Consider the following 16,168-nt stretch of genomic DNA (forward strand, 5'->3'; position numbering starts at 1 on the left):
TTGAATTATTTAGGGGTCAGAGAGAGCAGCACATAAAATCACATGATAAGACTTTAAGATTAAGAGGACATATGACCAAAATATGAAATTAATAAAGTCATTTATTAATGAATTCAATACAAAGCACACACAAATAAAAGGCCCCAAAGACCTTTTTCTCTCATTTTTATAAGCCAAATTTAGGCCACTATGAAAAAGAGGGTTCTCTCATGATCCCTCTCTCTCTCTCAAACAAATAAAAGAAATCCAAAGTTTAAACCTATAAACACGTATTTCCCATCACACGCGTGGACACCAGCCAATGGAGTCCTGTATAGTTAGGCCATACCCCGAGGCCAAAGAAGAAATAAAGAAAAAATGTAAAAAAAAAAATTAATAAAAATATATCACACTCACACACACGTAATTGGCACGTGAAAACAGCACCATCTGCACACGTGCCACAGTAAAGTCCACAAAATGTAGCCAACTCCAAACTGTTGCTGAGTAGTGTTGACTGTAGAAGAAACAATGATGCATGTTGGCAAAGATGAGAAGCTTGACTAATATGATGACATGAATAATGATGAACAGCTACCCCCCAACCTTCAAAGCTTCAAATTCAATCCCTTAAGTTATATATTTATGTAACTTTACGTACCTGGCTCCACTATCTTCATCTATTTCACCAATAATCAATGCAACCTTTGAATATTCGTCCAATCTCCAACCCCCTCTTTCTTTCTTTCCATGCATCCACACTTGCATTGCAAGACCAAGCCATAAATGAATCTATCAGTACTCAGTAGCTAGTTACGTTCACAGCATTTCCCTTTCTCAATTCTCACTCAGAGCAAATTCTATTTATGTTACAAAATCTTCCCTTCCCCAAGGGAATCTGCAAAGCCATTAATGAATGGCAATGCCAACCAACTTGAAATAATAATTATTATAAATTATAAATTCTCCAAGCTCCAAACCCATCAAACTCACATCATACATATACAATATACACTTTATAGTAATCTACACCATCACTCATGAGTCAATTTTTAATCACAAAAAAAAAACCTTGTAAAAAATTTTGAGGTTTCTACATAGACAGCATGGACCACCACCTTATTTCCTTCCTTTTCTTTTTTGTTTCTCCCTCCCTCATTATTTATTCTTCCCCCACCCCCTCATTTTCACACGGAGTTCCCCTTTTCATCTTCATTCACCCACAAACAGTCATTTAATTTTCTCCTTTTATTGTAAGACAAGGATAATGAAGAAGAGGGCGAGGGGAATGATGATGCAACAGTAGTAGTACTCGACCTCATTCGGGTCCTAGTTGTTACTCGCATCTGTGGCAAATACTTAGGGGGATTTATTCTCCGATTACTGTGAATCACAATAAGTTCTTGCATCAACTGGTAGCACCCTATAATTTTTTCCTGCAACGACCACATGCATATATATATCTTATTTGGAACCTGATCTGATATCTATAATAATATTGATAACTTGTATATCTATATCTATTAATTATTTAGCATAGTACATGCTTACTTTTCTTAGTCCCTGGCACCATGATTCAGCATTCTCAGGCTTAACAAGAGAGCAATTAGGAATTTCATTAGCTGCACAGAGTATTGCTGCGGCAGCAATACATGATGGCCTGTATGCAAGAAAGCTAGCCTCTGTCCACCAAAAATTAAATTATAAGTTTATAACAAAAAATAATTATTAATAATCACATTGAGCAACTAACAATGCATGCTTTAATTTCATTACTTTCCACTAGTATTTGATTATGTCAAGTTTCAACGGTGTGATTCATTTATTGTCTATGACGTCCAGCTACCTCAACAACAGTTAACTACCATAATGTCCAACAAATTGAAGGAAGGGCTCTTTGAAAATATATGCATTTTAATTTCATGACCTACCTTGGATATTAGACAAGATGATTTCCGTAGCTCGAGAAATGAGGAAGGGAGTAAAAGTTCCAGCTGAATCAACTTTGCACGCAAAGAAACCAAGGAAGCTAAGTGGGGTAACTGATCTCAGCCTCCAATCCAACACACTAAGAACAAGTAGCTCCATCCTACGTATGGTTCGCGGCTCAAATACGTATTTGGCTCCTTCCACCTGTTTAAATAATTACACATGCCAAATCAACATAGTTTCTTATTAATTATCTATTTGAACTTTGAAAGGATTCCTCATATACCTGAAGGTCCAAGAGAGAGGGAACAAGAGGTTCCTCCATCTTTGCCGCTAAAGACAAACAAGCAACTGATAGAAGCTGAAGAGTCCACCCACTTGTTTGCTGTAATCAAGTGTCAACATAACCGAAATGCTAATAATTAAGTAATTATCATTATCTTCATTCATGATCACTGTATAATAAACCATTATTTCATAGCTTCTATATGTCTTAAATAGTATTCACACATCAGCCATGCACGTGCCAGGTTAGAGAGTATATACTAGAAGCTTGCCCGACCTGTCATTTTCCATGAGTATCCAAAAATCTACAACAGTATACTTTTACAAATAAAAAATGCCAGTAGTATATTAATGGGCAAGAGGAATGCTAGGTGAGCAATTTTTGTGATTTGTAGCCATTAAATAGTCATCAATGATGGTTTTAATGGTGTGAGATTTCATCCAATAGCTCATTTTTCTTTGCTAGTTACATGACCAGAATTTAATAAAGTTGACCCCCTAAACTTTTCCAATGGGTAATGCTAGGTATACAAAAAAACAGTCAAAACTTGCCTTATTTAATGCTAAATAAGGCAAATTTTGGCTATTTTTTACTGATTTTCTTTGATTACCAAACATTTATCTATTATTAAAATTAGTCACTAATATATTTATGTATAAATATAGATATAATTTAATTATTTTTAATATATATTTATATTTTAATATATATTTTATATTAGTAATTAATTTTAGTGGCTAATTTTGACACATAATATAATCGGTTCCAAATACGCATACATTATGAAAAAATGAATTATATATGTATTCTGTGTATATATGTTTTTGTATTTTTTATTAAAAGTGATGAAATATTAGGTAATTAATATGTTTTTTTGTTTTTAAAAATTAACCAATTTTATTTTTTACTAAAAATATTAGCTAGCTACTTGATATTTGTTTTTACGTGAAGAATTGACTTGCTAATAGTATATATATTATTCGTACACAATTATAGCGAAAAAGGTACTTTTACATATATATATTTATAAAATTCAAGACTATTTTATCATTTGTCGAATATAAACAAGTGCTTTATTTAATCAATAATTGACGAGTTAATGTTATAGTAGCTGCGCTGCTTTTGGATTCAACTGAAAACGATCCAAAACCAATTAGAGTCCTAGACACAATAATTAGGTCTTAAATATGAATACGTAACAAACAAGATAATAAAGGGAGTAGGTATTTGCACACTACTGTAGCCCAATCTAAAGTTTGTTAAGCAATTAAGTAATCAAGTAGCAACATATTATTGACTCTTGCCGATGTTATCACGGATAGTCATACCATGGGTTGCTATAATGAAATACTTTTTCCTTTTTATTTTGGTAGACAATGAAATGAAAAACACAAGAAACTTAACACAAGAAAAAGTTAAAAATCAAGAGTAATTAATTTTATATACAATTAATAATTAAAAATTATTAAATTATTTTATAAATTTAATTATATTATCATTTTGTTAAAAACTCAGGTAAAATAGACTTCATCAAAAGTTGATACCTGATAACCGTTAGATGAAAAATTAGCTAAATCAATTAAATCATTTATTCACTCTCAGATATCAACTTCACGTAATGTCGACTGCATTTGAGTTTCCACCTTATCGTTTAATATCTTTTAATTATTAACTTGAGATGAAAAGAGAGTACATGAGTTTTCACCATGCAATTAATAAGAAGTTTTGGCATTTGAAAAGTTGTATGTGTAATTACTGCGTTAGAAAATTTCTTGCCACGCACGTGACAATATGATTTGATTTGACGAAACGTAAATTAAAGGTGCGGAGAGATGAGAGTGCTGACCGGCAGGTGGCGAGAATCCAAAAACCGATCCAAGTAATTAACGGAGAGGTATGCCGTCAGAGGCTGAAAGCCATAGTACGAGTGAACCTGCGAAACACGTAATAATAATTAAGTAATGGATGCAGGGAAAATCGAAGATCTAGAAGTTACTAGAGAAACGCAGTAGTTAGTTACGGCAGTGGCATTAATGTAAAATGAGGCAATTTTGGAAGGAACGGAACGAGAGAAGTGATTTTCAGTTGTAACTACCTTGAGGATCCATGCAACGGATTGTTCTCTTGCGTTGGCGTCGAGGGAGCGAGACTGAAACCTGGAGAGGTACTCCAATCCGGGGACGAAGTTGCGTTCGTGCTCCATGAAACACGCGATGGATTCCTCCGTCCACGACGACGACAATGAAGAAGATGAAGAAGACGATGACGAGGGTGATTCCGGCGAGTGTTGTGTGGAGAGGATTCCGGAGGAGTCCTCGCAGCAGAGGAGGTCATGGTGGCAATCGGAGCAGGTGGAAAGAGGCATGTATGTGTAGTTAATTCAGTTTGCTGCGGCCATGTGGATGGTTGAGTCGGCGGAGAGAGAGTGATGGACTTTAAAAGGAGTGTGTGAGAAATAAAGACAGAGTGTGATGAGTGAGTGGAGGAGCGGGGTTGGTGAAAGAGATGTATGTGTTGTTGTGTTTGGTTTGGTTTGTTTTGAAGCTTCAGCCTCTGCCTGTTTCACTTAAAATATGAATTCATCAATTATACATTTTTTTTCAAATAAGTATATATAATAAGTGCGTATTTGATTTGATAAATAGAAGCGTGGGGACAGTAACAGTAGTAGATATCAAACTGAGATGTGGTGGCATGAGATGATTGGGCTTCCATAAATCACCCTAATGAAACTATTTGAGCAGTATTGATAGAAAGATGAAGATGAAGATATTGTTTGGATTAGATGGAATTTGAGACAAGTCATTTTCTCACTGTTTGGATTCACGGTTGGTCATTGGAATTGAAATAACGGAAATGGAATACAACACTATTGAACATCAATTTTATCGAGGAAAAATAAAGCATCACGCATACTATATTTAAAAAGAAAATGAACAAAAAAAATATAAGTAAATAATGAAAATATTAAACAACGTGAATAATTGATATATTGGATGTTCATTTTACTAGGTATGCAGATGATTATTTTAATATTAAAATTTATGTAGGTAATTTGGATATGTAATGTATTTTGATTTGATTGGTGGTTGTTCATATTGTTTAAGAAAGTTATTGGTTACATAACATTATCCAAAAATAAATAAAAATGACTGGGTATCATATATTATGTCTGCAATATTATACAATTAACAAATTTTATTATTGTGAAATTTCGTAGTTGGAGAGATTTGGGCTCTCATCAATCTCTGTCAAGTAAGTCCAAAGGTGAAGGGTGAAGAAGTTAGAGAAGGGAGTGAGAGAGAGAGATGAACAGAGGAGGAAGGTGCAAGCGAAGAAGAAGCTGTTAGTGAATTGGAATTTTGGAGAATTATTAGAATATGCAGAAGGAGAGAATTGGAGAAGATGAGAAAGAGGAATTTTGGCGAAGATGAAAGTTGTTTTCATTCATCATCTGTTTTTGCATTACATGCTTATCTTTATATAGTTACGGAAGAGCTAATTAACTTAATCTACCAACTAACTTTGCTAGCTGGCAACTCTAACTGACTAATATTAACAGCAGCAATTTACTAACTAATTCTAAGTCTGTTATATCAGGTTACAGCCTCCCTCAAACTAGGACTATGAATATCCAAAAGGCCTAGTTTAAAAATGTTGCTTGAGAAGGGACCAGGGGCTAAGGCCTTGGTAAGGAAGTCAGCCAACTGGTTCGATGAAGAAACCGGCATGAGGTGTGTGAGACCTGAGAGATGTTGGTTTCGAGTAGTGTGTCAATCAACCTCGATGTGCTTAGTTCTCTCGTGGAAGATAAGATTAGTGGCTATGTGGATGGCTGATCTATTGTCGCAAAAAAGTGTGATGGGCTCTGTCAGTGGCATGCCCAAATCATTCATGATGTAAGATAGCCATTGAGTTTGGCATGTTGCCAGGGCTAGAACTCTGTACACAGTTTCTGAGGACGACCTCGCAACAGTGTTCTGTTTCTTGCTTTTCCAACTAATGAGTGGCTTTCCAATGTAGAAGCAATGGCTAGTGATGGATTTTCTGGAATCTGCACACATTGCTCAATCTGCATTCGAGAATCCTGTGAGTTTAAGATCATTGGTAGGCAGGAAGAACAGACCAATTGAGGGACATCCTTTTAAGTACCGCAGCACCCTGTGAGCATCTTGCAGGTGTACATCTATGGGACAATCAATAAACTGACTAAGTCTTCCCATTGCATAAGCTAAATATGGCCTTGTGTTGGTCAGGTACAAGAGCCTGCCAACTAGTTGTCTGTATGGGGCTTGATCCTCTAATGCATTGCCGCTTTCCCTTGACAATTTTGATGCAGAAGTGTAATCCATTGAAGTGCTAGCTGGCTTGCATTCTAAGAAGCCGAAGTCTTTGAGGATGTCTAAGACATACTTGCGTTGACAAAGATGGATCCCTTTTAATGAGCGGGTCACTTCCATGCCTAGAAAGTACTTCAAGTTCCCCAAATCTTTAATTTTAAATTTTTGATCAAGTAGCTGCTCGATTGAATCAATCTTAGCAAGATCATTGCTTGTCAAGACCAAATCATCCACGTAAACTATGATGATTGTAACCTCCTGAGCTGTGATTTTAGTATATAAAAAATGATCCGATTCTGATTTAGAGAAATCAGCTGAGCTCAATGTTTCAGTCAATTTTAAATTTCACTGCCTACTAATTTGTCACAAGCCATAGAGCGATTTTCGCAATTTATGACATTAAAAATGGCTGATTCTATATTATATTTGTGTGTACGGACTTTTTTTTTAATCTGTTTTTTTTTTTTTTTTCCCTTCAGTCTCAACGTAAATGATTTGTTTTTTCATTGTCAAGAGATTGAATTATTGAAGGGCGCATAAAGCTATTATACATTGCTTATTATTAAGTGCAAATAACCATGATAAGTGACAAGTTACTAATTAACACATTGCATGATCAAACATGTTTCAACAGACAACACATCGCAAAATTAAATTACAGAGGGCAAATCGCAAATAAAACTATGGTGAACTGTTAAAAAAATTATTCATTAATGACATGTAATAATTACTTAAGTTTACAATGTTTTTACTTAATAATCATGCATAACCATATTATTTTATATATTAAGCATAATTATAATAAGAGTTTAGCTAATATATATTTTAAAGAGACATGATAAATTTAGCATAATTATAATAATTAATGATAACTGAACGTTGGTTGATCAATTTCATTGATATATAAAATAATAGATAATATTTTTAACAGTTAGAGTTATTGGATGAAACGCACAAATGATTTAAAAATTCAAAATGTCCATGAGTTACACTAGCTAGCTAGCTAGTACGAAAATATTCTTGAATTTGTTTTATATAACACGCTGAATTGATAAATGAAGCTAGCTAGGAAACTAGCTAGTGAACCATATTTGATATTAAATATTGGTGATGATTAATTAAATTTGGGACCTTTGAATATCTATTATTAACAATCCTGCTAGTTAGATAATAAGAGATGCGAACAATTTGAATAATGGACTATATTTTAGGTTTATTAACTATTTAAAACAAAAATTATATTTAATTAATTTAAAATTTAATTTTTAAAATTAAAATTAACTTTTTTTCTAATCTATTATTTAAATTGTTTCAAAAAAAAAAACGTTATTTCTGTATACTTTTTTATTATCAACTTATCACCCCAAAAATGCAATTGGATTACCATTTCGCTTTCAGCCTTGTTCCCTTTGTGTGGGCCATCATAACATTTTCGTATATAGTATTTGTTTGTCTTTTGCATGTAGTTTCCTAAGCGCCAAGTGCCCAAATAAAATCCAATCACATACAAGTTCATATTTTGTTTGTCTAAAAATTAATTTGCACACTGCAAGCGTGTTTTTTTTTTTTTTTTTCTAATTGAATCCCTATAATTAATTGGTTGCATATATAATTATTTATGTATCTTTTAATAATTTAAAAGTTTAAAAAAATTAGTTTTATAACATACATAATACTTAGTCAGAGTTTTTATAGTCAAAATTAAAAAAAAAAAATCTAAAATTCGATCTTTCTTTTAATTCGATATGAAATGAATTTATTTATTATTTATACTTCAAATGCAAAAGATATAAAGATATAATAGATAAGTAAGATTTAAAATTCAGTAAAATTTATTATTTTTTATCAACATTTATAGTTATTAATCTAATTCTTTTAATTTAGTAATTTAATAACATACTTATAATTTACATTTTAAAATATTATTAACTAATTATTGATAAAAAATAAATTCTGCTAATTCTCTTGCATTACAATTTTTAGAAGACTTCCATGATTGCTTTTAAATTTAGAAGAATAAGAAAATAAAGTTTAAAAAAAAGTTATTTTCGTATTTTTCCTTGTCTTTCGTTGATTAAATAAATGACATAGCATTATTCTTACTTAGTAGTGTTACTCTTAGACATGGATGTAGCATAGGTTGGGTATGGATAGGGGTGGCAAGCAGGGAAGCCCGCCCTGTCCCGTCAGAAGTCTGTTCTTTGGCGGGTTGGTTCGTTCCGTCCTGTCTAGTAAGGCGGTCCCAAAATTTCAACCCGTTCTGTTTAACGGCGGGCTGACGGGCCAGCAGGTTAAGTCCGCCAAATATCTTTTTTTTAACTATTAAATAATATATATAAAAGTATAAAAAAATCTCTTCTGTTTTTTACTTTTAATTATTATAATTTCTAAAAGTATAAACAAAGAATAAATTATCATTTGTACCAATGAAAGATATAGACGCTGACAAATATACTCGTATAAGAATCAAACGACAATTTTAACCACGGAAGATGTCTTCCATGTACCAAGAGTACCCGGACGTTGGTTAAAAATACCCCTTACTAAAAAAATACTAAGTCCGACGAAGAAGTTCGCCCCGCCAAAATCCGCGATTTAAGCGGTGCGGGTTAGGTGGACTTATGCTATTTGACGATCCCAATTTTCTAGCTTAACTTGCTTTTTTTGATGGATTACGTAGATCGACCCGACGAGTTTAGATCCGTTTACCACCCTTAGATATAGAGCAATAAGCAATGTGAAGCACTAGGTTGTACCTTCCCAATAGGTAATATTTGTGTACAGCTTTGTATGTTGAGTTTATAGACGCAACGAAACTGAAATATGCTCTGGCTAGTGGCTACTCTAACAGGGCATTATTGTTATTATTCAACCACTCCCTAAAAAATTAATTGAAAAAATTACTGTGTCTGTCATTCTTAGAGACCTTAATCAAAATGCAAATAATATCAATAAATAAATAAATAAATGACTAGATATTTTTTTAGATCATTTATCAGAATTCGATCCATAAAGAGAAAATTTTTCTATATGAATATTAGTCATTCTTTTTTACATTATTATCAAAGATAAACCAATATACTAGCAAGCTATAAAAAAGAACAAACAATAATAAAACAAACAAAGACCATCAAAGCAAATCTAATATATATATATATATATATATATATATAGAGGAAGAGTTTCAAGTATATTGAAAACACCGTCCAATTATTTTAACCGTTGATCTAAATAGATTATTGAGTTTAGAATTTAAAATTAAAACACTCATACATACATGTGGTACAAAATTAAAATTTCCTGCATCTTAACATCAATGTCTTGCTGATGTGGACCTGATGGCTCTCTAGAAGTAGTTGTAAATATTGGTCATCAAATAATACACTTATATAAGTTTTAATTTCCTTTTGAAATAGGAAAAACTACCATTTGTACCCATGAACTTTGCAAACGCTGACAAAAGTATCCATAGAAGAAAAAAAGTGACTTTGTACTTATGAAAGACTGGATCCGTCTGTCGATAGTACCTGAACGTCAATAAAACGTTAGCTCCGTTAACTTAAAGGCCAACATGGCACGTTAAGTGCTTACCTGGCTTTTGATTTTTAATTTTTATTTTTTTAAGAGTGAGAGAGAAGAGTGAGAGATAAACGTTAGAAGCACTCCGCGCCATTCCATCTTCTTTCTCACCACCTCTCTGCATGCCCTAGCAGAGAGAGAGACGTGAACCACGGACTGAACCCTACGCCACCCACCAATCCGTCCCACCGCCTCCGTCCGCACGAAACGACCACTGGCGACCAGCATTGCCCAATCCTTCTTCCCTTTTCTTCTCCATTTTCCCATTTCTTCCCTCCTTTGCGCGAAGTCACCCTGTTTCTGCGCGAACAGCCCCTGCTTCGCATCTTCCAGTCCAGCGAGCAACCAACGGCGGCGAACTTTTGTGCCGCTGCGAGTCTGCGACCACCACTCATTTGCCTCGTCCACTTTCTTCGTCCTTCCCTCTCATCAACGCATGTTCCATTCCCTTCCCTTACTTTCCTGTCTTTCTTTTCTTTATTTTTATTGTTTTTTCATTCTGTTTTAGTGATCTGGTTAGGTTAAGTTAGATGATTTCTGTGTTTTGGATTGAATTTGTTTGTTGTGGCTGAATTTTCTGGGTTGTTTGATGCCTACATCGAACTAAACATGCTGTCTGAATTTGCTACACACCACATGCTCGATATATCGCCTGAATGGAGTTTTTGATTTAAACTTTATGTCTAATCAGCATAGGGCTTAAGTTTTATTTTCATTAGGCATTTTAATTTACAAATATGCAGTTTTCTGAACTTCTTGATGATGATTGTGATTAAACTTTGGTTATGCGCTAGTTGAATGTCCTTGTTGAACACCAAATTGGTGAATTTGGTTGGTTAATATGTACAAATTTTAGCTCTTAATCATATTTTTGGTGAAATTTGTAGCAGTGCATACCATGTTTTGTTTAGTGAGTTGCTGAGTTGCTTACTCATGTGTTCTTGAACATATACAATAGTAGGTGTATTGATATGGACTATTCATTTTTTTATGTTTTATTCATGTTTTAATGTTAAAAAAAATTGGGTGTTGGGTAATGATATAAACTGATTATATTTGTTGATGGTTCATTCAATTTTTTATGATTCATTCATTTGGGTGTTGGGTAATATTAGAAGATATGAAATTTTTTTTTGTTATTGACAGAAATGGCTACCACGACACATATCACGTTAGTAATACACCATAGAGGTAGACTTGAAAGGGGGTTGGATGGCAAGTTGTGTTATGCAGAAGGTGAAATTACTGAGGTGGAGAGAGTTAACGTGGATACTCTGAATGGCTTCTTCATTAGTGACCTACTGAAAGACATTGGGTATCCAATCATATCCGATTTCTACTGGCGGCAGCCTGGAATGAAAATTGAGGGTGGTTTGAGGCTTCTGCGACTTGACATGGATGTTGTTAAGATGTATGAAGCTGCTGTGGAGAATGGGTATAAGATTGAGTTATACACAAGCCCATTAGCCAAGCAGACGTTATATATACGAATGAAGAAGCTGTTGTAGAAGCACCTGGTGAAGTTAATGTTACTCCATCAAGGAGGAAGAGGAAAGTTTGTGTTAGGAGGACTCCAACTCCAAAGAAGGCAAAAGGTCCTAAAAGAATTCTTCAACTGGAAGGGGTACAAACTAAAGTCCAAATTACAGAGGAGACCCATGGTACAGAAAAGGCCCAAGCAGATGCCAGCCCAAATCTATCAGTTCCAGTTACACCAAACACAGTTCCTGTATCTGAAGAATCTGCTAACTTCTCAACTGCATATGTGCCACCTAGACCTATCATGAATCCAACCATGTCCAAGAGACCAATTAGGAGGAGAAACGTTAAGAGGCCACCACCGTCCCAACCTTCTCCCCTCAGACCTGCCCCACCACAACCTACTCCCATAACGCCTACCACACCACAACCTTCTATTGTTAGGCCTACATCACCAACTAACCAACCTCCTCCAAAGGTTACCAGACAAACAATGCATGGTGCAAGTCGAGGGACGACTACAAGATTTATTTGATTCATGCCAACTCCACTATCCACAATTCAAACAGCAGGCAGATGGCCAGCACCTGGGTTCCGTCCACCAACAGAAGCATCTTCAAGTGGCAACAACAACGGGGTTTCTAGTGGTAGCAGCAACTCCACACCCAACAAATAGGAGTTTATAGTGTGACTTTATTTTTTGATCAAGGACTTACTGTAATGAAAGCTCTATCAACTCTGATACTATGGTTTTTTTGTAACTTATGCCTAGTGCTTATATTTCACAACCTGATGCTTTCATGTTCATGGTTTGTATTGGTACTATTAGGTACATTTGATTTGCTATTGCTACATCAGACTCATACACTTGTTTTGAGGCTTTTGTTGCTAAATGCTTGTGTTAAAATTATGTCAAAGTTTATTATAGCTTATGAAATGAATATTTAGTTCCATTTCCAGGTTACAATTTCGCTATTTAGTATACAATACCAGGTTTTTGGCTAGATTTGTCAAATCACGACATTTATATGTCTTTTTTGTCAAAATTGTGTTAACTCCAATATCACAGATATCAAATACATTAACAATCATGGACATTAATGGTCATAACACAACTTGACTTTTTTCACAACAGCTGAATATATTAACAGAGTTTTGAAGTTCATCATCATCGAAACCAAACAGCTTTGAAGTTCATCATCATTGAAAACCAAATAGCTGCACAAAAAGACCCCAGGACAACATACACCATACGTACAGTTACATATTGATTAATTGGAGTAGATTCAGGCCTACACAAATCAATAAACTCAAAAAAATTGTTATAATCCATGATCTAATAGTTCTAATTTCACCCTGGAGCTTCCCTATCTTTAACAAGATCTTCACACTATTCTCTTGAATCTCTCTTCTTTACCCAGTGACATTGACCTCATGGTTACCACAGGAGCTATCTTAATTTTTTCTAACAAGGGCTCTTGCCAGTCCCTCCCATCCTTCGTTAATCTCATCCACCCATACAAAATACTTGCAATCCATCGTCTGTAGCATAAAAGGGAGGAATAAGAATCGTTCACAAATAAGTTAATTTGAACAGAACCACAAAAACAAAAAAACTTACCTTCCATAGAGGACACCTTACGAACCATCTCCCAAGATTTGTTAAGGTTCTAGATTGTAGCAATACCACACCCTGTCCACAAAAGCATCTCCCAGACAAAGTCTTCTCTCCACCCCTCTTGGAAGACGAAGTTCCTTCTTTGCTGATGCTTCCATTCGAACCTCTGCTTCTCCTAGACATTCTAGGGTTTTCAAATTGAAATTAGGAAAACAGTTGACGATAAATTAGGGAATTGAGTGATGTTATAACGGTAACAACATGCTGGACACATCAGACTGCTGATTCAAAGCCAGGTAAGCACTTAACGTGCCATGTTGGCCTTTAAGTTAACGGAGCTAGCGTTTTATTGACGTTCAGGTACTATCGACAGACGGATCTAGCCTTTCATGGGTACAAAGTCACTTTTCTTCTTCTATGGATACTTTTGTCAGCGTTCGCAAAGTTCATGGGTACAAATGATAGTTTTTTCTTTGAATAAATGCCAAAAAAAAAAAACATTACTTTTCGAGTATTGTGTTCATCTAAATTGCAAATTGACCTGAAGACTTGCATACTATTATAGACACAGAATAATGCTATATACTTTATTGGTTGGGTTGAATTGTCTTCTTCCTTGAAACCAAACATTAAAAATTTGACTCCCACAAATATAGTGGGAGGTGCATAGTGGTGCTCTGAGCTGTGCATTTCCACATCAATCATATAATAAGTGCCTTCAAATTAAAGATAGCTGGAAAATACTAATTTGACAATTAGACATGAATAAGCAATTAATAATTATAATAAATAAGTTTGAATTGTCTTTACTAGTTTACTACTCTCTTAACTTAGCATAAATAATCACAATTAAAAAAAAAGCACTTAAATTAAATAATCAGATAACCAATATAAATGCAATCTTGTATGACTTTTAAAGATGGCATATATGTATGTGGATGATTTATTTATTTATAAAAAAAGTGGCTATCATAGAGTTTTCGATCACCAAAATTTAAAAAAAAAATAAATAATAGAATATAAATTGAAAAAATATTATATTTAACACAAGAGAACAACTAGAGAACCAAAAACATATCAGCAAAAAACCAGCCAAAATGTGTTTGGGTTCCATGAAAAATTGGATTTTGGTTTGTATTCCGTGATCCTAGGAGCAGTTTTTAAACATATTATTCAAAAAGTGATTCTAATTAAACGGTTTTGTTTACTTTTTGGCTGATTACCTTTTGGTTCCATATACTTTTCCTTAACACAAATATTAAAGTATTAAATTAATAAATTTTTTATTTTTTTATTTTTTTATGTGCGACTAATTTTATGCATTTCTCACGTTCTGTTAAGCGTTAGGTGGTTATTATTGGTCAATCAATTTGGCTTTGCCAAACATATATGGTTAGAAACTAGTTGTCTTTCATTCGAACCTAAAAAGGAAAACTTCAATATAATTGAACTAAATAATTCCATAATTTTGTTACGAGGACTAGTGTACTACTAGTAGCTAGTACCCATGGAACAGTACCCTGTATTAGTAAAATCTAAATGAAGTCGAAGTTAAATCGAATTATAGAGTACTTAGAAATGGTCAAGTGAATTTAGATAAAAATAATAACACAATTAGCTAGTTACCATTATTTAATAATATATACTCAAAATTCACATATATAAAACTTTATTAAATAGCCCTGGCCTTAACTTTAATTGCTTTCAATAATTGAGATTACAAATAAACTAACCTAGCTTGGCTAGCTAGAATATGCAATTGATAACCTATCACTAGCAAATCCCTTGGTATTACTAATTGGTGAATGTTGTGGTGTTTATAACATTGTACCCAATTTTACTAAAAAAAAAATAAATAGATAATATTTAATAAATTTTAAATATTTTATTTTTATTTTACGTATTTTATTTTTTATTTATAAAAACAAATTAGATAATTTAAATATCACAATAAAAAGTATCATAGAATTCATCTTTTTAATTTGGTAGATGGGTTCTTTTGTCAAAATATTAAGTATTAACATCATTCATTATGCCTATATTTAATGATATATAGTAATTTTTATTTAAAAAAGGGCAAAAATCCACTTTTATTTGTATAGAATTGCATCAAGATGACATCATTTTTTTCTTCTTCTGGTTTTTGTGTTAGTCACAATGAGAAAATTGAAAAAGACTTTGCTTCTGTTTGACTAAGACAGCCCATGCCCGGAAATAGGGATATGTTCACCCAAAAAAAAAAAAATCATATGTGGTTGTTTTCTTTCTTTGTAGTTTATAGCATATGAATTTATCTAGTGATAATTCATAATTGATTACTTTAAAAGAAAAAAAAAATGCAAAGTAGCTAAATAATTTTCAGTACTATATAGTTTATTTTCTTAGCCTTTTTCCCTATTGGCTATTTGATCCTTGTATTATCTAGTTTCATAGATATGAAGAGCCAAGGCATTGCATCTTTTTTCAACACTTTCTTGTTCTTTTCACATTTTTGGTTTATGTTTCTTTTTCCTTTTTCATGTTATTTGAAATGAATTGAAGAAAAGAAACTTAAAAGTGGCATGGATTGTGATAAGTACAATTGAGTTTGATTTAAGGGCGCAATTCCTATCAAAGTTAGGAGGCTCTCACAAAAAGAAACCCCATTATTATATATCTACATGCTTTTTTCAAACTTTGGTCGGTCAACATATAGATTGAAACACAAATCCTCAATTAATCCACATTAAGAATTGGGTTTTTGAATGTTTGATCATGTGGAAGAAGCATAAGGATTAATTCGAGCAAACTATTATTTTTTTTTATATATCTAACAAATATTTTAACTATAAAAAAATACAAACTAACTTTATATTCATAAAGATTAGTTGCTTCAGTAAAACCACTTAAAATGTTCGACAACATTATTCAATTAATTACTCATTTTAAACATATTTGATAGATAATTTGTTAAATAAT

General features: G+C 33.3%; 1 protein-coding gene across 2 annotated transcripts; it reads right to left on the bottom strand.

The window, feature by feature from the left end:
• Positions 1-83: 83 nt before the first annotated feature.
• Positions 84-4,796, bottom strand: LOC107631441 (cyclin-D1-1). Of its 2 annotated transcripts, XR_015907563.1 has the most exons (7): positions 4,290-4,778; positions 4,041-4,127; positions 2,195-2,293; positions 1,911-2,112; positions 1,531-1,661; positions 641-1,415; positions 84-496 (listed from the first exon to the last, which is right to left on the bottom strand). XR_015907563.1 is itself a non-coding variant. In XM_016334886.3 (6 exons), exons 1-6 carry the CDS (start codon positions 4,557-4,559, stop codon positions 1,167-1,169), a joined length of 1,038 nt encoding a protein of 345 aa, XP_016190372.2. In that variant the 5' UTR covers positions 4,560-4,796; the 3' UTR covers positions 84-1,166. The 2 variants fall into 2 exon arrangements, 1 of the variants encoding a protein (XP_016190372.2); XM_016334886.3 differs by having other exon boundaries at positions 84-1,415; positions 4,290-4,796.
• Positions 4,797-16,168: the final 11,372 nt, after the last annotated feature.

This window comes from Arachis ipaensis, chromosome B3, assembly GCF_059453495.1.
Source record: "Arachis ipaensis isolate K30076 ecotype BB chromosome B3, ASM5945349v1, whole genome shotgun sequence".
NCBI lineage: Eukaryota > Viridiplantae > Streptophyta > Magnoliopsida > Fabales > Fabaceae > Arachis > Arachis ipaensis.